At 49.9% G+C, this 27,035-nt stretch overlaps 1 protein-coding gene across 1 annotated transcript in view; it reads right to left on the bottom strand.

Annotated features, from left to right (window-relative positions):
* PFKFB3 (6-phosphofructo-2-kinase/fructose-2,6-biphosphatase 3) overlaps positions 1-27,035 on the bottom strand; it is a gene marked incomplete at its 3' end in the record, with an annotated part of 93,895 nt that overhangs the window by 437 nt on the left and 66,423 nt on the right. The window contains exons 2-3 of the mRNA XM_015424717.1: positions 1,645-1,770; positions 447-543 (exon numbers count right to left, since the gene is read on the bottom strand). Coding sequence (XP_015280203.1) covers positions 447-543; positions 1,645-1,770 — 223 coding nt within the window. The remainder of the gene's footprint in view (positions 1-446; positions 544-1,644; positions 1,771-27,035) is intronic.

The following is a 27,035-nucleotide window of genomic DNA, read 5'->3' as shown; positions in this document are numbered from 1 at the left end:
AATTTTAAAGTCCCAGATAAAAATTAAGGGGGTGGGGGGGGGGGGGACATGGTAAGAGGTTTATAAAATGATGCCTGGGGTGGAGAGAGTTTGACAGAAGAGAACTCTCTCTCCCTCTCCCAAAACGACTAGAACTCGAGGGCGTCCAGTGAAGCTGATGGGCAGTAGTAGGTTCGGGATGGACAAAGGGAAAGACTCCTTTACAGAGAGTGATTCAAATGTGGGATTCGCTGCCAGAGGATGTCGTGACGGCCACAGGGAGAAGAAACAGCTTTCAAAGGGGGGGGGGGCTGATTCTTGGCCTTGAGACCAGCAGGTCAGTGGCAGGGGAATGTTACATTGGACCTTACCTGAAGGTTCTTTCTCTCCTAAACACCGAAATCATAAATGTCTTTTCAGCTCACAAAAATTACATTCGTTGCCCCAGAGGCGATCCAGTTACTCACTTGCGGACTTTCATGGCCTCCTCGTTGTCATGGCGGAAGAAGTTGTAGGAGCTGTAATGCTTCACTGCTTCCCGGCGGTATTCTCCGACATTGAACACTGCAAAGCGGAGTGAGAGAAGGAGACGGTCGTCAACGAGAGGCACGCACTAAACCCAAGGCCCTTCCACTTGAGAACAAGGCAGGTTGTAGGTTCTTTCACCAAGGGTAACCACGCGCTCGCTGACTGGCCCCCAACGCAACTAAGGTTTGCCTCCAGTCCAGCATGTAGGTAAGTTCTAGAAACCGAAAGGGACCACTAGTGGATTCTCTGGGCTGACATAGCACGGATAGACAAATGGACTAGAAACTTATGCGGACTATTTTGCAAGGGCAATCAAGAGAGCAATACAGAAGAAGAAAAGGAAATTGGACTTATACCCCGGCCCTTCACTACCCAAAGGAGTCTCAGAGCTGCTTACATGTGGAGGAGCGGGGAATCAAACCCAGTTCTCCCAGATTACAGTCCACACTCCTAACCACTACACTAATCTCAACAGAAGTGTCTTCTTTCTCACCCTTGGACTGACTCACAGATCGAGAGGCTCAGGTAATATGAACATACCGAGCCTGCCTCGTACTGAGCCCCATCCGGGCGTATAACGTCTACTTGGGAAAAGTAGGACCTTTCTTACCTTTGCTATCTGAGAGGCAGTGTGGTGCAATGGTGAGGGTGCTGGACTAGATCTGAAAGACCTGGGTTCCTCTCTGGGGTCATCACTATGGTGGCCCACACTGGAATATTGTGAGTACTCTGTTCTACCAAGAGTGCGGGGTGAACTTGGGCCAATAATTTGCTCTTGGCCCAGCCTACCTTACAGGGCTGTTGTGAGGATCAGACGAAGAAAGCGTCATTGAGGGAAAGGTGGGATAGAGGTGATGTGGAGACTGAACCGGTGACCTTCTGGCCCTGAGCTATGGCCTTCTCCTTACAGAGAACCACCTTTCAGTGCACTAGAGATGGTGCGTACGTGAAAAAAAGCTTCCAAGACCCAAAACTCCAGTACATGTTACCCTGGAACCACCTCAATTGGGTCATCTTGAACACAGCACACAAGCAAGGAGGGATACTGGTGATTTCCTTCCTCACGGACATAGACGGTCACCTTAGACGACCCCCACCGCCACTGAAGAAGAAGCCAGAACGACCCCGGAAGCTCACCTTTCGTCGGGACGCCAATCCAGTTGAGGTAGCGTGTCAGCTTCTTGGAGATGTAGGTCTTCCCGCGGGCCGGGAGACCAACCATCACAATCACAGTGGGAGAATTGGTCAGCTGAGGTCCACATGCTGCAGGGGGGGGAACAAGACCAAGAGGAGCCGTTAGAAAAGCCGGCAGAATCGTTTCAGTGCTGCGCTTAATGAAAAAAGAGATAAGACCATATAAGAGAAGCCATGCTGGATCAAGCCAACGGACCATGCGGTCCAATACTCTGTGTCACACAGTGGCCAAAACCCAGGGGCCATCAGGAGGTCCACCAGCAGGGTCATAAGAACATGAGAGAAGCCAATGTTGGATCAAGCCAATGGACCATGCAGTCCAATACTCTGTGTCACACAGTGGCCAAAAATACCAGGGGCCATCAGGAGGTCCACCAGCAGGATCATAAGAACATGAGAGAAGCCAATGTTGGATCAAGCCAATGGACCATCCAGTCCAACACTCTGTGTCACATGGTGGCCAAAACCCAGGGGCCATCAGGAGGTCCAGCAGCAGGGCCAGAATCCCAGAAGCCCTACCACTCTTGCCCCCCCCCCAAGCACCAATACAGAGCATCACTGCCCCAGAAATAAGAACATCCAAGAAGTCATGTTGGAGCAAGTGCCATCAGGTGCCATCAGGAGATCCACCAGCAGAGCCATTAGAACATAAGAGAAGCCATATTGGATCAGGCCAGTGGCTCATCCAGTCCAACACTCTGTGTCACACAGTGGCCAAACCCCAGGTGTTCTCAAGAGGTCCACCAGCGGGGTCATAAGAACATGAGAGAAGCCAATGTTGGATCAGGCCAATGTCCCATCCAATCCAACACTCTGTGTCACAAAGTGGCCAAAATCAGGGGCCATCAGGAGGTCTACCAACAGGGTCATAAGAACATGAGAAGCCATGTTGGATCAGGCCAATGGCCCATCCCGTCCAACACTCTGTGTCACACAGTGGCCAAAACCCAGGGGCCATCAGGAGGTCCACCAGCAGGTTCATAAGAACATGAGAGAAGCCATGTTGGATCAGGCCAATGGCCCATCCAGTCTAACAGTCACACAGTGGACAAAACCGTGGTGCCATCAGGAGGTCCACCAGCCGGGCCAGAACTCCAGAAGCCCTCCCACTGTTGGCCCCCCAAGCACCAAGAAAACAGAGCATCATTTGCCCCAGAGTGTTCCATCTATACCTTGTGACTAATAGCCACGGATGGGCCTATGCTCCATGTTTATTCAATCCCTTCTTGAAGTTGTCTATGCTTGTAGCCACCACAACACTTCCTGTAGCAGTGAATTCCACTTGTTAATTACTCTGTGGGTCAAGAAGTACTTTCTTTGATCTATTCTAAGCCTACTGCTCATTAATTTCACTGAGAGCTCATTCTGGCATTGTGAGATAGTACAAGTGACAGTACACCAGAGACAGTGTAGTGGTTAGAGCATTAAACTAGAAGTGGGCAGACCAAGGTTCATAATCTCATTCAACCATAAAGCTTGTTAGGAGACCTTGGGCCAGTGACTTGTACTACCTCACAGGGTCGTTATGAGGACATAATTCGGGGGACCCATGAAAGCCACACTAAGCTCCATAGTGTGATGTGGTAGCCAACAATTATCCCATTCTCTACAGCTTCCCCCCCAAAAAAAACCCCTACAGTTGATGAAGAACAAGATAAAAAAAATGTACAGAAGAGGAAAATGTTCACAACAACTTTGCCCTGTTGAAGATGGTACTGCACAGCTGTTAGAACACCCAGCTGTCAACCAGGAATTCCTCAGTTTAAATCTTGCTACAGCCAAATCTTGGCTTACCACCAATATGGGGATAATAACGATGGTGACGATGATACAAGGCCTACCTTACAGGGCTGTTGTACCAAGATAATACAAATGAGGTGCCTTGAGCATTCAAAAGCAGTACTTTAAATGTATGTCATGATTTTAACAAAGGGAAAAGACACATCAATCGCGCCATCCAAGCCTCGAGACCAAAGACGTTCCGCTAGACATTTAAAGCTCCGCATCAGCAGAGAACTACTGACTCGTGCGTACAATGGGAACTGGCCACATGGAATGCCTGCCTGGCAGAGCACAGCTTCATGCGGTGGCCCGAAGTAACCCTGCCGCTGCTCCCCCTTCCCAAAAAAGCCCCACACCCTATAGTTTATGTAGGCCTCGCCGCACATGGCCAGCATTTGAGACTGCCACACAAGCACCGATTCCAGTTCCTAATTCAGCACCCTAAGAAGCTCAGCTTGGAAAAGGCAAGTTGGTGGATCTTGTGTAAACTAGTACGTTGTGGTGGATGGACGGTCGGGCTAGGATCTGGGAGACGACCCAGGTTCGAATCCCCACTCCGCCATGGAAGCTTGCTGGGTGACCTAGAGCCAGCCGTACACTCCCAGCCTAACCTACCTCACAAGGTTGTTTTGAGGATAAAACATGGGGTAGAAGAAGAGATTGGATTTATACCCTGCCCTTCACTACCCGAAGGAGTCTCAGAGCGGCTTACGATCTCCTTTCCCTTCCCCTCCCCACAACAGGACACCCTGTGAGGTAGGTGGGGCTGAGAGAGCTCTCTCGAGAACTGCACTTGAGAGAACAGCTCTGACAGAACTTGTGACTGGCCCAAGGTCACACCAGCAGCTGCGAGTGGAGGAGTGGGGAATCGAACCCAGTTCTCCCAGATTAGAGTCCGTGCTCCTAACCACGTCACCAAACTGGTGAACGAGCCCTTGAAAATATCAGGAGAGGGATAGGGGAGAGGTTAATTAATCCAATGGGCCTTCTGGACCATCAGTATCTCAGCTGTCACTTTCTCAACCTGCAAAACAGCAGGTGGGTGAGCCTTTCAAGAGGGCAAGCTGGCTGCTAACTAGGATTGCCAACGGGCCTGGGGGAGAAAAACGTCCCACCCCTTGCAGACAGACTGTTTGGGGTAGCGGTTATCGTTTCGCCTTAGGATCCGTGAGTCCTGGGTTCGAATCCACACTCTGCCACTCAACCGGTGCACAGACGTAAACAACGTCCCATTTAGCCTCTATTTAAAGGGACAAAACATTTCCCCCCAGGCAGTTGGCAACCCTGGCTTGTTACTCAGGCTACAGGCATTTCTAAGCGCAACACACATTCCTCCGCCTTCTCCGCCCTGCGTGACAACATTCCCCCCGCTCCTCATGACGCTTCCACACGGGACTCTCCCTACTTCTCTGTAGCCACAACAAACAGCTCGGGACTGACTGAAGAGTTAAGTGGGAGGGGACCGGGCAAGCCCCCCTTTGCTCTGCCAGGTATGAAGGAAAAATGTTCAAGAGGGACAAGGAAGAAAACACCCAAAGGTGTGTTAGAAGGGAGCCCAAATCCAGTTCCTCAAGACTCCCCACCTTTCCTTCCTTCCATTCCAAGCACCTTTGCTGATGGGAACAAGGTGTGCTATAGACACCTACAAAGGAGGAAAACAACCTTTTTTTAAGACCAGGCCCTGCCCACTTGCGAGAGAATTTGGGGCACTGATGATGGAATGCCAAACTGCAAACCTCTCCAAGGTTATTACGGCAGGCTGGAAACGGAACACAGCGGCTCCACGACACCAGGCCAAGTACCTTTTTAGGATGCGACTGCAGCAAGCAGGGCTGGCCCCAGCTTATTTTGCACCCTAGGCGAGGATCCCTTCTGGCGGCGCCCCCTGCGCCCACCAATTTTCAAAAATAAATGCATTTTAGGAAGAATGAAAAACACAAATAATCAAGAAACTCCCAGAGTACGGGGCCGGGTGCAGCTTGGCGCCCCGCGAGGGTCCGGCCCGCTCTAGCCGATCGCCTAGTGAGTGAGCCGGCCCTGGCAGCAAGCAAGCACCAGACTTTGTAGCCGCTTTTAACTTTCTTTTTCCATCTGGGTGGTTTTTTCCCCTGTGCCTCAAGAGCCGCTTTAAAAACACCACTGCTGTATTTTCTGCTTTCTCTTCTCTTCTAAGATAGAGAAATGTGAACCCCCTTAGATGAATTAGGTTTTTTGTATTGGCTCCTTTCGCTCCACCCTGGGACTCCACCGCTCTGCCCCTAGGCACCCGGGGGGGTCCCCTCCTTCGAGCTCCATTCCTTGACCACAAAGGCCCCTGGATAGGTGGGACCTCCGGCCAGCCTCTGCCCCTTTTCTGGTTCTTTTCAAGAGTCTGGCCTTCCCCAAGGACACCTGAGCAAAGACTCGTAGAATCACAGAGTCAGAAGGGGTTTGATTCCCCACTCCTCCACTTGCACCTGCTGGATGACCTTGGGCAAGCTGTAGTTCTGATAAGAGCTGTCCTTGAAAAAGAGCCGTTTCTGTCAAGCGCTCTCTCAGCCCCACCTACCTCACAGGGTGTCTGTTGTGGGGAGGGGAAGGGAAAGGATCTGTTATTGAGAAAGAGCAGTTTCTTTCAGAGCTCACTCAGCCCCACCTACCGCGACCTCGCGGGGTGTCTGTGGGGGGGAGGGGGAGGAAAAGGAGTTTGTCAGCCGCTCTGAGACACCTTTGGGTAGTGAAGGGCGGGGTATAAATCCAATCTCTTCTTCTTCTTCTTTATAATGTTAATAACAATCAAATGTGCAGAGCGGGGTATAAATCCAATCTCTTCTTCTTTTACCTCACAGGGTGTCTGTTGGGAGAGGAAGGGAAAGGAGCCTGTAAGACGCTCTGAGACTCCTTCGGGTAGTGAAGGGCAGGGTATAAATCCAATCTCTTCTTCTTCTTCTTCTTTATAATGTTAATAACAATCAAATGTGCACATTTTTAAAAAATTAAAAACGCGTGTGTAATCTTTGTTCATGCCTTGCGGCTCTCAAACGTCTGACGTTTGCTCTGTGTGGCTCTTACGCTGAGCAAGTTCGGCCACCCCGGCCTACGGTATCCCTGACAAGTCTTTGTTCGGACGCTGCTTAAAGACTGCCTGACGGCGTACACGATAAGGGGAACCTGGAGCAGGGGGCGTAGGGAGACGGCTTGACAAAAGGGGATCGGGGGTTCAAATCCCTGTTTTGCCGGCTAGGCTGTCACAAATTATCCTTCTTTCCATCTCAACCTGCCTCGCAAGACCAATGCGAAGATAAAACAGGGGTTGCGGGATGAATTGGAAAGGCGGACGGAGTAGAAATGAATCAGCCATACGGTGTCGCTAATAAAACCTGACATGGGAGTGGGGCACTCCGCTTCGGAGAAACCTGGCAGAGCTGTACGTTGCTTTTTGTGACACGGGGAGGAGAGGAGAGAAGCTGCTATAAGACATCCTCCTCAGAGACGCCTTCTCCCTTCCCCACAAGCTTCTGAGATGTTACCACTGGATTGCACATTTAATTGTTTTCGGGCCTAAGGGGTGGTAACTTGCTGGGGGGTGGGGGGTGGAGAAGGCCTTGGAGTGTCAAATTCTGAATCCAGTTTGAGCACTTGCAGGTTTCCCACTGGAGAATCCAAACATAGCACGGAACTGGCTGAACTGGACACTCGGCGGAGGAGGGGAGCTGAAAGTTCTGCCAGATCGCTCCCGGCAAGAGCTGAATGGCTGCAGACGGAAAACAGACCGGGACCTGAGAACTCCCAACTGCTTTGGTTTCTGGTCCTCATTCCACCCTCCAGCACCATTAGATTACAGCGGCTTGCCTGCTGCACTGAGTCACGCAGGCCCGGGCTGATGCAAACCACCTAGGATCAGTGAAATCCTTTCTTTATAAAGAGGCGGGGAGGGTTTTCTTCCGAGACGCTTAATTATTTTTGTGCGCGCGCGACGGCCTACGGGAAACGCTGCACTCCTAAAAACGCTTTCCTGGGAGCGAGCCCCATTTTAAAAAAAAAAAACACACGGGTCTCAATTCGGGCTGCCAACCTTCCAGGGAACACCTGGAGATCTCCAACTCGTTTGGTGTCGTGGTTAACTGCGCGGACTCTAATCTGGGAGAACCGGGTTTGATTCCCCACTCCTCCACTTGCACCTGGCTGGATGACCTTGGGCAAGCCATAGTTCTGATAAGAGCCGTTCTTGAAAAAGAGCAGTTTCTGTCAGAGCTCTCTCAGCCCCACCCACCATACAGGGTGTCTGTTGTGGGGAGGGGAAGGGAAAGGAGTTTGTAAGCCGCTCTGAGACACCTTTGGGTAGTGAGGGGCGGGGTATAAATCCAATCTCCTCTTCTTCTTCTTCTGGATGGTCCATGCACATAGAGACACCTTTGGGTAGTGAAGGGCGGGGTATAAATCCAATCTCCTCTTCTTCTTCTTCCAACTATTACGACTGCTGTGGAGTCTTGTGAGCCAAAATTCTACTCTGTGAGCTACCGGCATTACATTTGTGAGCAGGCGATTCGGTCACTGCATAATTGAGCTTGCTCTGGAGCCCTCCTTCCTGAGCGGAGGCAGAAATGTGAACTAAAAATAAAAAGTATTATAAAAAAAATGTGTGAGCTGGAGGCTGAGAAACTGCGAACGAGCTCACACACACTCAGCTTAGAGGGAACACTGCTCCAGAGCAAATCGCTCGCAACTTTCATGCCGGTAGCTCAGCAAGGAGAATTTTTGCTCATGAGACTCCACAGCTTAGAGGGACCATTGGCAGTAGGAGATGGGAAAGACCTCTGCCTGAGACCCTGGGGTGCAGCTGCCAGTCAGAGTAGACAACCCTGACTTTGACGGGCCAATGGTCTAATTCAGCGTAAAGCAGCTTCATTGTGTACAGCGTTCCACAGATGGGGTACCCGTGCCAGAAAGGCATTGCGGAACCTCTTCCACAAAATTATTTTTTAAAACTTTTTAAAAAGTTTGTGAGCTCTTAGCATACGGATATAAAACTCCGTCATTTCCCTCTTTGAGAGTTCCAGCACCTCTTTAAAAAAAAATAAAAGCCCTGGAAGTGTCCCTCTACGCATTTACTCGGGAGCAAGCCCTTTTAAAACCAGCAGGAGAAGTGTATTTCAAGGGGGTAAAAAGCTGAGTCAATGCTGACCTTTCACTGAACAAGTATTAGGGAAAATAAAGAGGTATGTTACTTAATGCACTTTTCTGTATTAATTACGGGAACCTCGAAGAAACCAGAAAGCTTCTGGCACTGGGGGAAAAACCCTAACATTTCTTTCCAGCATCCACAGTGTTCCCTCTAAGCTGAGTGTGTGAGCCAGCTCAGTTTTGTAGCCTCCGGCTCACACGTTTTTGCCTTAGCTCAGGAAGGAGGGCTCCAGAGCACACTAACTTATGCAGTAGCCAAATCGCTCGCTCACAACTTTAATGCCAGGAGCTCAAAGTACAATTCTTGCTCACAAGATTCCACAGCTTAGAGGGAACATCGCTCTTGTCTCATTTGATGAATTTTGCTCCATGCTTTAAAAATACCCATTTTGCCGGTAGCTCACAGAGTAGAATTTTGGCTCATGAGACTCCGCAGCTTAGAGGGAGCGTTGCCCTCCCACGCATCTGAGGAATTGGACTCTGGCCCGCAAACGCTACCGACGGAAGACTGATTTGTCTTCTAAGGTGCTGCAAGACCTCTGCTTATCTTCTGCCGCAGAGACTCACTCCGCTAACACTCTGGGGATTCTCCAATTCAACGAGACCCAAACGCACTAGACAGGCTTCCCGATTGCAACAATGATTTCCGAGGCATCCGTCTAGTCAGACTCTCTGGAAGCACACAAGAGTCGGGTCTTCCGAGCTGTATTTAGGAAATGCAGACTCTGCACAATCTCTCCCCATCCGTTAAATATACACAGGGAAGGGAAGGGAATACCTCCCGACAAACTCCCTCCCCCCTCCCCTCCGCCCATTAAGTCAGCATTAGAGGCTTTGGGTAGACTTTGGGAGCGCTACGTGGGCGACGTGCCATTGCCCAGAAAATGAATGGATCACGGCTAGGAATCCTGACTAAGGCATCACAGCCCAGGCAGGGGGAGGAGCCTCGAACCGCAAAGGCATCCCAGGTCACTAATCTGGGTGATGCTTTTTAAGGATAACTAATTCTCTCTCTCCTCCCCTGGCGCTTTCGTTCTATTTGCATCAGATAAGAGCTCCCCCCCCCCCCCCTCCCGGCATGTGTCTGAACACACCTTCCCCCTTCTTCATTTGGATGCACGCCTCTTCTTTGCAAAAAGAGGTCCCCGGTTGGAATAAAATTAACCCTGCGGTGGCCGGGATGCAGAAGACACATGGCACAAAGGGACGGCTTTTTGCGGGCTTTCTCCAGACACAAAAGAGAATCCGTTGCGCAGGTGAGGATTTAAAGGGGAGACGGCCCTTCATAAACGCACAAGCTAAGAGCTGGCTATTTTTGATATCCCTGGCAAACAAGATAGTTCCGTGCTGGTCTGAAGCAGTAGAACAAATTTAGAGTCCCAGAGGCACCTTGAACACTAAAAAGGGTTTATTCAAAGTATGAGCTTTCGCGTGCAGGCACACTTTTTCAAATATGCTCGCCTTCTTGGAAGAAGTGTGCATGCACGCGAAAGCTCAGACCTTGAATGAACCTTTGCTGGCAAACAAGGGCACGGGAACAGAGACTGGAGGAAAAACCGTGCCAGAAAGAAGCATAGCCTTAAGCAAGGGATACCATTGCTTCTCAAAGCAGATGACAGCTAGGATGTTCAGATATTTTAAATATATATATATATACATATATTTGTTCTGAACAGCCTGATGGAGATGGTTTCAACTGCAGAAAAGAGCAAGAGTCCAGTCGTGCCTTAAAAAGAGGAACAAAATTTGTGGCAGGGATTGAGCTTTTGTGAGTCACTGCTCACTTCTTCAGATATCAGAAGCTATCTGAAGATGTCTGAAGAAGTGAGCAGTGATTCATGAAAGCTCACACCCTGCCATAAATCTTGTTCGTCTTTAAAAGTGCTACTGGACTTCTGCTCTTTACTCACGGCCACAGACAGACAAACGCAGAGCTACCCATCTTACTCTGTCTCCTGTGTTTTCAACTGGAAAGCTCCACCGGGCTTTAACATATAAAATGACCCAGCCAACAAATCATCTATACCTGCCGCAAGCCATTCCCTTCCATCTCTGGAATCCTGCCTCTTAAGCAAACACCCTCAAAGCCACCAAGCAGGGATCCCTTCCATTATTATTTTTTTGCCCTCTGAGACAGGTCAAAAACCTCCAGCTTCAGTGCCCAATCCAGAACGCAGGCCTCAGCACCCATAAAAGGTAAAGGTAAAGGTTTCCCTTGCTCGAAAGCCAGTCGAATCCGACTCTAGGGTTGCGGTGCTCATCTCCGTTTCAAAGCCGAAGAACCAGCGCTGTCCGAAGACGTTTCCGTGGTCATGTGGCCGGCATGACTAAACACCAAGGCGCACTGAACGCTGTTACCTTCCCACCGAAGTGGTAGCTATTTATCTACTTGCAATTTCTTGCTTTCGAACTGCTAGGTTGGCAGGAGCTGGAACTAGAGACGGGAGCTCACTCCGTAATGCGGCACCTGGGTCTCGAACTGCTGAACTACCGACCTTCCACAGCCTGCAGTTCAGCGTCTTAACCACTTGAGCCACCGCAGTCCTTCAGCACTCGTAGCAGGTGGCAAAACCTCACTGAACTCAGCCGGACTGGGAGAAAAGTCCCACCAGAGTCCCCAAGAGATTACTTTGGAGTAGGCAGGATTAGGCCTGTGGTGTAAGAGGTACACCTGGTACTGAGGTATAAGAGGCCAACTGGAAAGAAATTTTCCCCAGGATAGAAGCACCAGAGTCCCCAAGAGATTACTTCGGAGTAGGCAGGATTAGGCCTGTGGTGTAAGAGGTACACCTGGTACAGAGGTACTGAGGTGTAAGAGGCCAACTGAAGAGATTTCCCCCGGGATAGAAGCAATCTCCCAGAGAGAAAGATTTTTAGCCACTTATTTTTAACTGAACGGCTTTCTAAATCGCTTTATTCTCTTCCGCCTGCCCTGCCCAAATCAGATTAAAGAAAGAAAGACAGCGCTTAAAAGACAGTTGACACAATTTTGCCGATGTTAAGCACTTTTACCTTCCAGCGGAGAGAGCACGTGTACTCGGCAGCTCCGCTCAGGACCTGAACAGGATCGTCCTGCAGAGGACTGTAGCCAGTTTATAAGCTCATGTTTAGAACGAAATATTTAGTGAACCTAAGAATATTTGAACAAACGTTTGAGCCCGGTTGGCATCTTTTAAGACCAATGAAGTTTAATTCTGGGCATAAATTTTGGTGCGCATTAAACTTCGTTGGTCTTAAAGGGGCCGCTGGACTCAAACTTCGATCTGTGGCTTCAGAGGCCAACACGGCAACTCACCTGAATCAGTAAGGATATCTGGCTAACAACTGAATGCCTGCATTCTATTCTACGCTGGTTACTTCTGATACAAGATGTGTGCCCCCCCCTCCAGTTAAGAGCATCATTCAAGGGTCTGATGTATAAGAGAGGTAACCCCGTCTCCCATCCCACATTTCCCCAACTTGCAATAGGCCCCATGGAGGTGCCATTTACCCTCGCTGGAGGGGGGCAGATTCGGTCTTTCGTTTGTATGTTGACCCCCACTAAGCAAAGAGCCACCAAGCATGAAGCATGGGACACCTTCAGAAAACAAGAGAGAATCGCCGAAACAACTGTGCCAAGTGACATTAAACCGTGATAGCCTTACTACTCAACACTGCTTGCAAATACATTTTATAGTTTTACGTCTTTTTCAATTAACAGTATAACCAAGGCTCCCTCCTCTAAGCTGTGGAGTCTTGTGAGCAAAAATTCTACTTGGTGAGCTACCGGCGTGAGCGAGCGAGTTGGCTGCCGCGTAAATCAGTTTGCTCTGGAGCTACACCCTTCCGAGCTAAGACAAGAATGTGTGAGCCGGAGGCTCAGAAACTGTGAGCTAGCTCACACTAAACTCAGCTTAGAGGGAACACTGCATTTAACATATGAAAAATATAAATAATTGATCCATTAACTCTCTCTGAATTGACAGAAGCATTGGGGGGGGGGGAGATGGCCTCCTGGCAGAATTCTATCTTTTAAGACCAATTGATATTACCTTTAAAATATGTAATACAAAACATAGTAACGGATCTCCAAAGCCTTACGAAAATCCACCAGTAGGAACAAAGTCCTTACACTGATGCAAGTGTGAAATGTGTCTTTTTCCCCCTTAAGACTTTCCCCATTCGAGCAACGTTCAATATCTTTGTTCCTACTGATGACCATTTCCTCAGGCTTTGGAAATGCAGATTGTATTTCTATGAAGTTACATATATTTTTCAGATGTTATATGTACTGGGACAGTTCTGGGCCAGAACTGCACAGGGTGGGGAAGAATGACCTGTCTCCCCCACCCCCTACGCCCACACCTCAGAAGCAACAGAGAATCTGAACCCATATCTCATACGAGCAGAGCGCATCTCTTCTCCGTAAGCCTCTCGTCAGTTCTCAGACTGTACCACAATGAATATAACGGCGTTCTCAAGATGCACAGGAGCGTGAGGTCATAACCCGGAAAAGCACATGTGCACACCACGTGTACGATGTCCCCTTAATATTTGAAAAGAGGTCGCAGATTTGAGTGGGGAGCTGTGATCACAACCAGGGATGGGGCAGGGCAGGAGAGGACAACGGGGAAGTGAAAAATCCGAGGGCTGGGAGTGCTCAGGGGAGAAGACTCCGCATTTGGCACGCACGTGCTCTCTGGGTTGCGGTGCAGGCGTGGTTAAAGTGTTGTCTGGTTGGCCCGTCTTAATGTCCTCCCCTCTGCTATTCTTGAGGGGAGATATAAGCAAATTCCTTATTCAATCAGGTTCTGTGGTTGTAACAGAAGTGAAATAGAAACTGTTGAGCACGTACTCTTACACTGTAAATTGTTAAATGACATTCGAGTGGAGTGTATAGAAGCCCCCCTTAGGATGGTAGCAGGCCAATCAGATAGAATCAAGGTACAATTTCTCCTTGCTTCACGAGATCTGGAGATCATTGAACTGACCGCTAAGTTTCTCCATTGTTTTATAAAACGGAAGAGTAACCCTGATCATATTAATGATTCTTAATTTATAAGTTTAAAAACTTAAGTTTAAAAGTTTGGAATGCCAGTTTATTTTATGATTCAGGCATCTTTTGTATGGTCAAATCTAACTTGTGACAACTTGAGTTAGGCCTGAAATACCCACGACTATCTATTTTATAATTTCTCTTGGACTGTATTATTGGGAAATGTTTTAATATTCTATGCCAATAAAAGGTATTTGAATTTGAAGTGTTGTCTGGGACACCTACGTTCAAAGTCCCCACTCTGCTATGGAAGCTTGCTGGGTGGTGTTACGTCAGGGGCACATCCTCAGCCTAACTGCACCTACCTCACAGGGTTGTTGTGAGGATCAAAATGGAGGTGGAGATATACCCAAAAAGACAGGGTATAAAATAAAAGTCAATAAATCAAGGTTTGCCGGCTCTAGAAGCCATTGCAACAAACCGGACCACGGTGTACGTGACCAAGTAAAACACTAAATCACCATGTATACTTTTACAATTTCCCCCGTTTTTATATTATGCTAAATGTGAATTATTAAAGTATTTTTTTAGGATGATTCATTAACACAAAGACAACTGAAGCATTAACCGTGAAGCTCCACAGTACATTCAGAATGATGTCACTCCTGCAGAAATATTGACAGCCAATAATAAGGTCTTATCTTAGGCACACGGTCCGAGTCTAATATACTTATTACAACTACAAAAACAACTAAGACAAATAACGGCATTCTAGAACTAGATTATTTTAATAATTCACATTTAAGGTAAAGGTTTCCCTTGCTTGAAAGTTCATTTTGGGCGAGTTACCGTCAAATGGAATGAACTTTCTACTAGCAATTGTGCTTTGTTATTGACCTACGAAGAAAAAATATGTGAGCTCTTATAGATGAGACAAAACACTGGAAATTATCTATAGAATCTTGTTCAGCAGAAGGAACGTCGAAACGACACAGGACATTCTGGAGCATGAAAATTTGCTTCGCTAAAACCACTTCTGTTTACTTGAAACTGACTGTATTTGTGTAAAAAAAGCATATCACTTTAACTTATTTAAACAGCATATATGTTCTGATATTTACAGTACTGTATTATTTAGTTTAGCGCACTTATCACAGTAATAATCCCTGTGTAGTGTAATATCCAAATACTGTGTACCATACTCTGTTCGCTTAAATCCTTTTTTAAAAATTGCAGATGCTAAGAATTCGAACCTGGGACCTCCTACGTGCAAAGCAGGCTCACAGCTGCGCTGCTCGTTTAGAGGGGGAGATAACTTCCTTTGAGGCCAAACATGCCCGGCTACACAGCTCGGGCGAACTTCACATGGCTAATCTTTCTCCCGACGGAAAAAAAAATCCTATCTGGAGAAGAAAGGAGCAGAGTGGTAAAGAAGCTTAAGCCCCATTTATCCTTCCTCTTTAATCCGGCGTGTATGCATTTAAAAATATCAGCCACGTTTTGTCAAAGGGCCCCGGAGGAAACACCCTCAAGCTTTAGGCACAGATAAGGATTTCTATCAATGGAGTCACTGCTGAGAAGCCAGTCGCGGATGAACTGAATGAATGGAATTAGGGGTGTGCAAAAAATCCATTCGGATTCAGCCGAAATTCGGCCGGATTCGTCAGTACCAGCCAATCGGGGAGTCTTTCGGCCAGCCTAATGTGAATGTCAATTTCAGCCCCATTATATCCTATGGGCCATTGAAGTCAATGGCAAAACCATAGGGCATATTTTCTGGGGGCTGGAGGGGAGGGGGCTTGAGAAAGACGCTCCAAACTCGCAGGGTAGCTGCTGGAGCCTCTCCCCAAAATACCCACCAAGTTTCAAAAACATTGGACCAGGGGGTCCAATTCTACGGGCCCCCAAACAGGTTGCCCCCATTACCTCCATTGTTTCCAATGGGGAAACCCCGCCAGCAGCACTTAAGGCAGGCAAGCAGGCAGCACCAAGCAGTCAGACTCTCCCAGAGAATCTCAGGGAAAGTGAACTGTCTCGGGAGGTGCTTGTTTGCCAGGAGAACAAGTGGCACTGTGGCAGTGCAAGCATGCCACAGTGCCACACAGAAACCCCCCAAAAGACCAACAGGAACAACATTTATACAGGCCCTGCCCTGTGTAAATTGATGGTGCAACCAGAAGTCCAGAGATGTAGCAGGTCAGGCCTGGGTAGAGTTGACGCTCTCTCCACCCTCCCAAGCAAGGAAGGTGGTGTGCAATTGGCTGAAACTGGCCTCCCCCCCCCCTTCCAGGGGTCCTCCGGCACGCCTTCTTGAGAGCCAGTTTGGTGTAGTGGCTAAGTGCGCGGACTCTAATCTGGGAGAACCGTGCTTTATTCCCCACGCCTCCACTTGCACCTAAATCCCATCTCTTCTTCTTCTTTCACTAAAGTTGTTTAAAATATTGATCCCAGGATTGTATCGTTTAGGGATGGAACAAATTTAGAGTCCAGTGGCACCTTTAAGACCACTTGGACTTTTTAATGACGCTTTCATTGGGCCTGTATACGTTTTTAACTGTCTTTCTAATAAATACATGTATTTTTTAATATTATGAGTTTTCAACGAGGTTTTTAATACTGGCCCTTCATCAAGACTCCTTTCTGACCCTTGTGGTTCTTGATTCCAGTTTTTGGGTCAAAGACCAACAAAGTTTTATTCAAGGTATGAGCTTTCGTGTGCAAGGAACACTTTTTCAAACACAGGGGAACGGTAGGTAGGCAGGATTCAAACTTAGACGGGCTGAAGAGCCCATTAACATGTAACAGGATGCAGATGAGCAAAGACAAAACTAAATAACAAGCTAAGGTTAGGAGGGCAACAGTTGTAAAGCAATAAGTATGTCAAAATAGCAGGTAAATGTGTAAAGGTCTCTTTTCTAATTGTGGGAAGTAAACTGATAACTCTCCCTTCTCTCCTCTCAGGGTTGTTTAGGGATGTTCATGCCCGCTTGGTCGCTTTTGATATTCTTCTATTTAGAGCCAGTTTGGTGTAGTGGTTAAGTGCGGGGACTCTTATCTGGGAGAACCTCCACTTGCAGCTGCTGGATGACCTTGGGCAAGCCATAGTTCTGATAAGAGCTGTTGCTGAAAATGAGCAGTTTCTGTCAGAGTTCTCAGCCCCACCTACCTCACAGGGGTGTCTGTTGTGGGGAGGGGAAGGGAAAGGAGTTTGTAAGCCACTCTGAGACTCCTTTGGGTAGTGAAGGGCGGGGTATAAATCCAATCTCTTCTTCTAATTCATCTATACCCCACCCCTTCCCCCCACCCCAACAGGGACCCAAAACGGCTTATGTCTGTTCTCCTCTTCAAGCCATAGTTCTGGCACAGCTGTTCTTGAAAAAGAGCCATTTCTGTCAGAGCTCTCTCAGCCCCACCTACCTCACAGGGTGTCTGTTATGGGGGGAAGGGAAAGGAGTTGGTAAGCCACTCTGAGACTCCTTTGGGTAGTGAAGGGCGGGGTATAAATCCAATCTCTTCTTCTAATTCATCTATACCCCACCCCTTCCCCCCACCCCAACAGGGACCCAAAACGGCTTATGTCTGTTCTCCTCTGTTTTATTCTCACAACAACACTGTGAGGTAGGTTAGGCAGTGTGTGGCTGGCTGAAGGTCACCCTGCAAGCTCCCACTGCACAAGTAGAGATTCGAACATGGATCTTCCCAAGACTAGTCCAAACACTCTTAACTTCACAATGTTCCCTCTAAACTGAGTACGTGTGAGCTCAGTTTTCTTAACCTCTGGCGCAGTTTCTGTCAAGAGCTCTCTCAGCCCCACCTACCTCACAGGGTGTCTGTTGTGGGGAGGGGAAGGGAAAAGGAGTTTGTAAGCCGCTCTGAGGCTACTTTGGGTATTGAAGGGCGGGGTATGAATCCAATCTCTTCTTCTAATTCATCTATACCCCACCCCTTCCCCACACCCCAACAGGGACCCAAAACGGTTTATGTCTGTTCTCTCTGTTTTATCCTCACAACAACACTGTGAGGTAGGTTAAGCAGTGTGTGTGGCTGGCCGAAGGTCACTCTGCAAGCTCCCACTGCACAAGTGGAGATTCGAACCTGGATCTTCTCAAGACTAGTCCAAACACTCTTAACTTTGCAAGTGTTCCCTCTAAACTGAGTAAGTGTGAGCTCAGTTTTCTTAGCCTCCGGCACACACATTTTGTCTCAGCTCAGGAAGGAGCAAACTAATCTATGCAGCAGCCAAACTGCTCACTCACAACTTTAATGCCAGTAGCTCACAAAGAAGAATTTTTGCTCACAGGACTCCACACCTTAGAGGGAGCACTGCTCTTAAGCAGTATGCCATGCACATTTTTGTAGCCCGCCTCTCTCCAGGTGGATGGGCATGGCGTGAAACGATGCAATAGAATTGCAGAGAGACATCCAAACCAACAGGATCAGGACGACGAAAATCAGAAACAATGCCAAAACATTTAAATTAAAGCCGGGTACATTTGAAAGAGAGAAGGCTTGGATTAACCTCAGTGTAGAAGTTCAGCCACTACTGACAGATCCAAGACTGCTGCAGGAAAACCCCAAAGATTTATACTTCACAGAACCAGTACAGTTCTGTGAGACACTTGCAAGTAACACAACAAAGGATACAGTTGTGTGTCTCGGGTTGGTTCACTGAACATCTCAGCACACAGGAGTCTGCTCAGGCTTGGGGTGAGGAAGGGTGGGATCAAAGGGAGTACAGGCCGTGGCCCTGCCTTCTCATGCAGCTGGGCTCGCTTGTTTGAGACATCTAGTGCTTTCTGCACTGTATCCATTTTCTGCTGGCATGTGATCATCTGGATTAGAGGTGGGTTGGTGGAAGGGGGGTCATACGCAAGAGGTTGAATTTATGTGAAAGGGTCAGACTAGGTGATCTCAGGGGTTATACTGATGTGGGAAAGGGTCAGACTAGAGATCTCAAGGGGTTGCACTTTGCAAAACAGTCAAGACTAAATGATCACTTGAGATGCCCAACACTGAACAGAGTAACACCAGTAAGGAAAAACACCAAGATAATCCCACATAACCCATTTTTAAAAACTGAAAAAAATACTATAAAGTGAAGGTATTTTCAATTATCCTCACAACAGCCCTGCAAGGGAGGCTGGGTAATGCTCAGTTTCTAAAACCAGAGATCAAAGTTCCCCTGCAGTTTAACCCAACACACATTCCCCCTTGAACCCAGATGTGTGGGGATGAAATATTTTGCACGTGCTCAGAAACACTCTTTTCAGTATCACACAATATGCTTCGGGACTTGTCCCCAGTATTGAAATGACCTTCCTCAGCCTAAACCCTGCAGTAAGCAATGTCATTTGCCCAAGGCCAGTTTATTCACAACTACACCAGGCAAACATGCCTTCTTTCCAAAGCATTCTTATGTTTGTTTGTTTCTAATCTAGCATTTAAATGCTTTTACATACTCCAGGCTAAGATGGAACCACTGAAGCGTAGGTTAAACAGTGTTGGACTAGGATTTGGGGAGGCCCAGGTTCAAATCTGCACTCTGCCATGGCAGCTCACTGGGTGACCTAGGGCCAGTCACACCCTCTCGGCCTACCCTACCCCACAGGGCTGCTGTGAGGATAAAATGGAGGCGAGGGTGTAAACCACTTGGGGGGGGGGGAACGCAGGATATAAAATTAAAAGAAAAAGTAAATAAGTAAATAGGAGCTGCGGTGGCTCAAGTGGTTAAGACACTGAACTGCAGGCTGTGGAAGGTCGGTAGTTCAGCAGTTCGAGACCTGAGCGTGCCGCGTGACGGAGTGAGCTCCCGTCTCTAGTTCCAGCTCCTGCCAACCTAGCAGTTCGAAAGCAAGAAATTGCAAGTCGATAAATAGGGACCACTTCGGTGGGAAGGTAACAGCGTTCCGTGCGCCTTGGTGTTAGTCATGCCGGCCACATGACCACGGAAACGTCTTCGGACAGCGCTGGCTCTTCGGCTTTGAAACGGAGATGAGCACCACAACCCTGGAGTCGGACTCAACTGGCTTTCGAGCAAGGGACACCTTTACCTTTTAAAACAAGTAAATAGGGAGCTGGCAATTTACTAAGTGCTGAAATGCTTCAATTCCATCTCTATAACCCTTACAGTCCTTTTCTTTTTATGCAATTTGCCGCCGCCTCTGAATTTTACCGTTGTAAGGGTTTGAATGTAACGTAATTTTACTGCAATGAGTCTTCGACTCTGCTTGCTGTGATCTGCCCTTGACCCCCCTTGGGGTGGGCGTAATAAAAATCCGAAAAAAGAAATAAACTTATGGGGGGGGGGGGGACCACACGGAAGGGACTTTGTGGCACACACGTTTTATACCCGCTTGTTTCAAACCCAGAGAACCCACTCCGGACGCCGGAAAGGTAAAACCTAAACCAAAGGCAAAGGAGCCTGGATGCAGATGTGCACCAGATGTGCATACATACAGGAACCTCCACCGCGCCTCCCTCTGGGACCTCACCTCCCTGTCTCAGCACCCCCTTCTGGGCCTTTAACAAAGAAATTAAGCCGGCATCGCTCCCCCCTCCCCTCCCTACTTAATTCTTGGGCTGCTGTTAAAGGCAGAGGGACTGAAGCCAGCCGGGAAGAGAGTCAAAAGCCCACCCGACCTGGTCTGAAACCGCCTTATATGGAGACAGGCCCTCATCCGTCCCTCCAATCCGGGAAGGTCTACTCTTGAGTCGCGGCAGCACCCCGCCCAAGCAGAGCCTCCCCTCTCCCGGCGCTTTTCAGCCAGGGGCGTCCCCCACCCACGTGCGCCCTCCGGGCTCTCCAACTGGAGGGCGTGGGGGGCGCACGGCCGTGGCACGACCTGAGGGGGGCGTCTGGGAGGCGCAATGCGGCAAGGCCCCCTCCCCTCCTTCCCCTGTAACCGGACCCCTTCCTCCCACCTCGCTTTCCCCCCTCTCCGTCAGTCATAAGGACTCTAAAAGCCTGCGCCTGGGGGGCGGATCTCTTGTTTGCAAAATGCAAAAAATTAATAATAATGCATGCAGTTTTGCAGAACGCCAGGGAAAACTGCAGGCGTCCGAGGTGGCTCTCTTCTTGCAGAAAGGCCCCCCGGCGGCATGCAACGCACACGTGCGCAGGAAAGGCCTCTGGTCTTGCGGGGAGGCGGCTGCGGCTCCGCCAGCTAGGAAAGCGCTTTTTTGGGGGGGGGATGGAGGAGAGCCGGCGTCCGTCTGAACAGCCCGCCGCCACCCTCGGCTGCAGGCTGAGCCCTCCGCCCAAACGGGCCGGCCGATCCCCTCGCCTTCCCTCCCCTCCTCCTCTCCGCCGGCCATGAGGAGCGTGCATGGCAGCACAGCCGCAGCGCCGGCCTCGCCGGGCGGGGGGAAGGAGGCGTGGCGCGCCGCGAGAGAGCATTTCAGGTCAGCCACATGGCCCGGCTGCTTCCACCTCTCCGCCCGCCCGGGAGCAGAGCAGAGCCGGAGGCGGCGACTGGGCCAGCCCCCCCACACGCCTAGGGATGCCACCCTCCAGCTGGGCCCTGGGGACCCCCTGGAATTCCAGCTCCTCTCCAAACTCCAGTGTTCCCTTGGAGACAAGGGATGCTTTGGAGGGTGGAATCTGTGGCATTGCGCCCCACTGAGCTCCCCACCCACCCAGGCTCCGTCCCCAAATCTCCCGGAAACCTGGCAACCCTACCCCGCCCCACCGGGCTGCAAGGACGCGGAACGTGCGGAGAAAGGAGCCGGCCCGCCCGGGGCTCCTTCTCGCTCGCCTTCTAGCCCGGGGACCTGCGCGCAACCGGCGGCAAGGAGGCGCAGCAGCGCCAGACGCGGCACCCTTCCACCGCCCTGGAAATCTGCAGCGGCTGCCCTCCAACCGGTGGTTGGATGCTGCCTTTGGGGGGGATTCCGCGCGCGATCCCCAAATCCCCAGGGTGCGCCTCCGACCTCGCCAACGTCCCACGCCCCCGCGGCTGCCCGGCCTTGCACGGGATAATGGGGGTCCCAAAAGCCCCCCGATATCTATCTACCCCTCGCTGGCATGTGGGTCGGAAAGCCTCCCGTCTACCTCTCCTCCGCTTGCCACCGCGCCCAGCGTCGCATGGAGCGGCGCCCCCTTCCCCGTATCCATCTCTCCTCGCCTTGCGCGCTCCCCACCATCACCAGGCCCCCTCCCCAAACGCATCGCAGCCCCCCCTGCTCCATTGGCATTGTTAGCGCAAGGGCCGGGGCGCGCTCCGGATCCACCTTGGGGGCCCGAGGGTAGCAACGGAGAGGCGGCGGAGTTAAGACCCCGCAAAAAAGCGTCCCTTCCCCCCCCCCCTTCGCTCAACAACTTTCCTTTTTTATAAAGTCTCTTTCAAGGCTTCTCTGCTCCGATATATATAGAGATCTATATAATTATTTGTGCAAACCAGACGCCACCGGGGGAGGGGGAGTCTCCCGGGTGGGGGAAAAGGAGGACAATCCGCTTTCAATCCGAATTCCCCGAGGGTGTGGAAGGGCTTGGCTGGAGCGGCTCTCTGCTCGGTGCCTCTTTTTTTCCTGCTTTCCCCGGCTCAGCGCGGCCACCCACCGGCTAGCTAAGAGAGCGACTCTGCTCGCGGCGCCGAGGCGGCTCTTTCTATAGCCCCGGACCGGCCGGCGAGAGCCCTGCGTCACCGCCCGCCTCCGCCCCCTCTGCAGCGGCCCGAGGGGCGGGGGGAATTCTTTGGCTCCGGCTCACGTCCTGAAGGAGGCGTGCGGGCGGCGAGGGCGGCGGCGGCTCAGCGCTTACCCCACTGCTGCCCCCGCCTGTCCGCAAACGGAACTGAAACACGGTCAATGGGGTGGGTTTTTTAGCCTCCGGTAAGGTAAAGGTAACCTTTACCTTTACAGACAAAGGGTTTTAAACTCTTAATTAAAAGTGGAGGGGGAAAAGGGGGGCAAAGAGAGAGAAATGCCTTACTGGGATAGAATAGATTCAGGGGGGGTAGCCGTGCTCCCTCCAAGCTGAGTGAGTGCCAGCCGGCTGACAGTTTTTAAGCCTCCGGTAAGGCCACGTGACCACGGAAACGTCTTCGGACAGCGCTGGCTCCTCGGCTTGGAAACGGAGATGAGCACCGCAACCCTAGAGTCGGATTCGACTGGCTTTCGAGCAAGGGAGACCTTTACCTTTTTAAGGTTAAGTATGAATTAAATTTACCTTTTTAAGGTAAAGGTAACCTTTACCTTTACAGACAAAGGGTTTTAAACTCTTAATTAAAAGTGGAGGGGGCAAAGGGGGAAATGCCTTACTGGGATAGAATAGATTCAGGTGGGCGGCCGTGCTCCCTCCAAGCTGAGTGAGTGTGAGTTTTTTAGCCTCCGGCGCACCCATTTTTTTTGGTCTTCGCTCAGGAAGGATGGCTCCACAGCGAACTGATTTATGCAGTAGCTAAAAAGAGCAGTTTGTGTCAGAGTTCTCTCAGCCCCACCCACCTCACAGAGTGTCTGTTGTGGGGAGGGGAGGGGAAGGGAAAGGAGTTTGTAAGCCGCTCTGAGACTCCAAGTGAAGGGCGGGGTATAAATCCAATCTCTTCTTCTTCTTCTTCTAAGTCTCTCCCTCGCAACTTTAATGCCGGTAGCTCACGAGGTAGAATTTTTGCTCAGGGGACTCCACAGCTTAGAGGGCGCATTGGTGGGGTCTCCATGTTGGTCTGAAGCGGCAGGACAAAGTTTGGGTCTGCCGGCACCTTTAAGACCAGCAAAGTTTAATTCCGGGTATCTGCGTTTGTGTGCACACGAAAGCTGATACCCAGAATTAAACTTTGTTGCACACAAAAGCTGGTACGCAGAATTAAACTTTGTTGGCTCAAATTTTGGAATAAATCGGATATCGATCGTCAGAAGATCATCAGAATCGGGCAAATAGGCTTGCCCCGTGCTAAAGGATTCACCGAGATACTAGAACAATTTATTAGAGAATTAAACTTTGTTGGTCTTAAAGGTGCCACTGGGACTCAAACCTTGGAATAAATAAGATATGGATCCTCAGAAGAACATCTGAATCAGGCAACAGGCTTGCACTGTGCTAATCAATGTTCCCTCTAAGCTGTGGAGTCTTGTGAGCAAAAATTCAACTTTTGTGAGCTACTGGCATTAAAGTCCTGAGCAAGCAATTTGCCTACTGCATAAATTAGTTTGCTCTGGAGCCCTCCTTCCTGAGCTAAGAAAAAAATGTGTGAGCCGGAGGCTAAAAAACTGAGCTAGCTCACACTAACTCAGCTTAGAGGGAACACTGAAAGATACTAAAAAAATTATTAGAATTAAATGTTGTTGGTCTTAAAGGATATCGCTCGTCAGAAGAACATCAGAATCAGGCAAATAGGCTTGCACCCTGCTAAAGGATTCACCAAGATACTTAGAAAAGTCATTAGAGAATTAAACTGTTTTTGTTTTAAAGGTGCCACTGGACTCTAACTTTAGAATAAATAGCGTATCGCTCGTCAGAAGAACGTGAATCAGGCAATAGGCTTGCATGGCGCTAAAGGATTCACCAAGATTCTTCGACAAATCATTAGAGAATTAAACCTTGCGGGTCTTAAAAGGTGCCACTGGACTCAACCTTTCTTCTGTTGCTTCAGACCAACACGGAGACCCCACCTGAATCTATTACAGATTGTTGGGGATGCCAACTTCCAAGTGGGATCTGGGGACCCCCCAGGATTGCTGCTCCTCTCCAGACTACGGAGATTAGTGGAGCTTTCAGACTCTCCTCTGAATTCATGAATAAGTCAGAAATAAGGAATGAATAAGCCACGGGGAATAAGGAAGCCACTCCAGCCTCCTGAGAAAATGGCTGCTTTTTTGGAGGCTGGGTGGGCTGCTCGGGATGCCAGCCTCCAGGTGGGACCTGGGGAATTACAGCTCATCTCCAGATTACACAGACCAGTTCCCCTGGAGAAAATGGATGCTTTAGAGGGTGGACTCTGTGGCATTGCACCCCACTGAGGTCCCTGTCCACCCCAGGCTCCATCCCCAAATCTCCAGGAGTCTCCCAACCTGGATCTGGCAACGCTGCCTCCCAGCCTACCAACAGCCGGGGTGACCTGACTAGGAACTATGATCTGTAATACTACTGTGTATAGCTTGCTGAAACGAGGATCCTACTGTGGAATTAGGCAGCTTTTCACCATTTTAATGGGTCATGTTAAGACTCATGCTTTGCTTCAGTTTATTTTCGGGATTTCTAGTTGCTTCCGCAATCCTCATCTTGTTGCTTCCCCCCCCCTAAATGTTCCATCCTCTTGACTGTATTGACTCACTCTGTATAATCTGCCTTGAGTCCAAGTGAGAAAGGCAGACAGTAAATGATATAAGCAAATCAGAAGAGCCCGGCTGGATCAGACCAGTGGTCCATCTAGACCAGCATCTGAAGAACATAAGGAGAGCCCTGCTGGGCCAGACCAGTGGTTCATCTAGTCCAGCATCCCAAGAACATAAGGAAGAAGAGGAAGAGGAGGAGGAGGAGGAGAAGATGGGATTTATACCCCGCCCTTCACTTGGAGTCTCAGAGCAGCTTACAAACTCCTTTCCCTTCCTCTCCCCACAACAGACACCCTGTGAGGTAGGTGGGGCTGAGAGAGCTCTGGCAGAAACTGCTCTTTTTCAAGGACAGCTGTGCCAGAGCTTGTGACTGACCCAAGGTCACATCAGCAGGTGCAAGTGGAGGAGTGGGGAATCAAACCTGGTTCTCCCCGATTAGAGTCCGCGCACTTAACCACTACACCAAACTGGCTGGACCAGATCTCTGCTGGGTCAGACCAGTGGTCCATCTAGTCCAGCATCCTAAGAACATCAGAAGAGCCCTGCTGGATCAGACCAGTGGTCCATCTAGTCCACACAGTGGCCAATGAGTTCCTCTGGTTATCTGTACAATGGGTACCATCACCTGCCCAACTTCTTGGGTTGGCTAATTGGACCCTGATTTCAATGGAAGAAACGTTAAAATATACTCTTTCTTACAGCATATATGCTGCTAAGTAACACTAATGCTAACAGTCTGGTTATGTGTTTTAGTGGGTTCAGCCAGAAGCAGACATGTGGCGTAGTGGTTAGAGTATCACCCTAGTGCTGGGGAGGCCCAGATTCAAATCCCTGCTCTGCAATGAAGCTTGCTAGGTGGTCTTGGGCAGCATCTCTGTCTGTCTGTCTGTTTGTCTCTCTCTCTCTCTCTCATCGCCTAACCTACCTCACAGGGCTGTTGTGAGGGTAAAGGGAGGGGAAGCCATAATTGCAGCCGCTAGCATTTCGGAAAAAAGAATGGGACACAAATGAAACTAATAATCGTAAGGAAATGGGGGGTTATGTTTAGAATGAAAGTCCCCCTGGTTTTCGTTCGCTTGTGAAGCACCAGCCAGGCGCAATCAAACAAAATACCTTCAAAGGCAGGTCACTGATCAGTTGTGCTTTCCCCTCCACTCCACGGCTCATCGCTGTATTGCCCATGATTTTTTTTATTGAAGAAAATAACATTGCATCACCTCCAAAATTCCCGGAGCGCTGTACGAGCAAAAGCCATCAAAGATAAACCCTAAAATTAAAAAAATGACACCGAAGAAGGGGGTCATTTGAAACTGCTCTCTCTCTCCCTGGCTCTCTGAGGCAATAGCTCACCTTTCAGAGTTCCTGTCTCTCTGAACATTCCATAGCCTCCAGGGTCCCATCCATCAACCCCTGCTGGGTGCCGTTCCCCCCACACCACCCCACACCACACCACCCCCTGACAAATGCAATCTCTTTTGCCAGCCTAAGGCGATCTGCATACAGATAAAGGCCTTCCTGTCTCCGCAAAGCCGGAGAGAAAGCAAAAGGTATCAGCTGGGATAGCTCTCCCTGGCTCGGGCACGTTCCTCACGTCCCGCATGACTCCGCTGGGGGAAGACCAGCCCGCCTGTCACTCATCACAGTCGGATGCTCTCGCATCCCGCCAGGAGGGACCGATTTGCCTCCTCGCTCCCTCCTTGGTCCCATCGCCGAGCGGGCACGAGGCCCCAGCGTGCACAGGGCTGCCCTTCTCTCCAGCTCCTCCCAGGACAAAAAGCAGCGGGCATATACCTTGGCAGGGTGTCCACAAGAAGGCACAGCACGATCCCCCCCCCCGCCGCCGCCACCACCACCGCAGCAGAGGGCATACCTTGGCACAGTGTCCAGACGAAGGCACAGCGCAGTTTTGATGCCCTTCCTCCTCCCCCCCACCACAACGAGTAAATAGGGCATCCCGGAGCATTGCCAACGTTTCCCAAATGCAGGACAGATGTGCACAGCTGGAAACGCAGATGCAACGTTCCGGGGTGGGGTGGGGGTCAAGAAAAAAAGTCTGCCTTGAAACCTGCTTTTCCCCCCTGCCTCTCCCTTTGTTCACCTCCTTAAATTCTCTTCCACCCCATTGCAGAAATCCAGATTATAAACT

Source organism: Gekko japonicus, unplaced genomic scaffold (assembly GCF_001447785.1).
Source record: "Gekko japonicus isolate JY-2015 unplaced genomic scaffold, Gekko_japonicus_V1.1 scaffold2865, whole genome shotgun sequence".
NCBI lineage: Eukaryota > Metazoa > Chordata > Lepidosauria > Squamata > Gekkonidae > Gekko > Gekko japonicus.
This window is presented reverse-complemented; position numbering and strand designations above follow the sequence as displayed.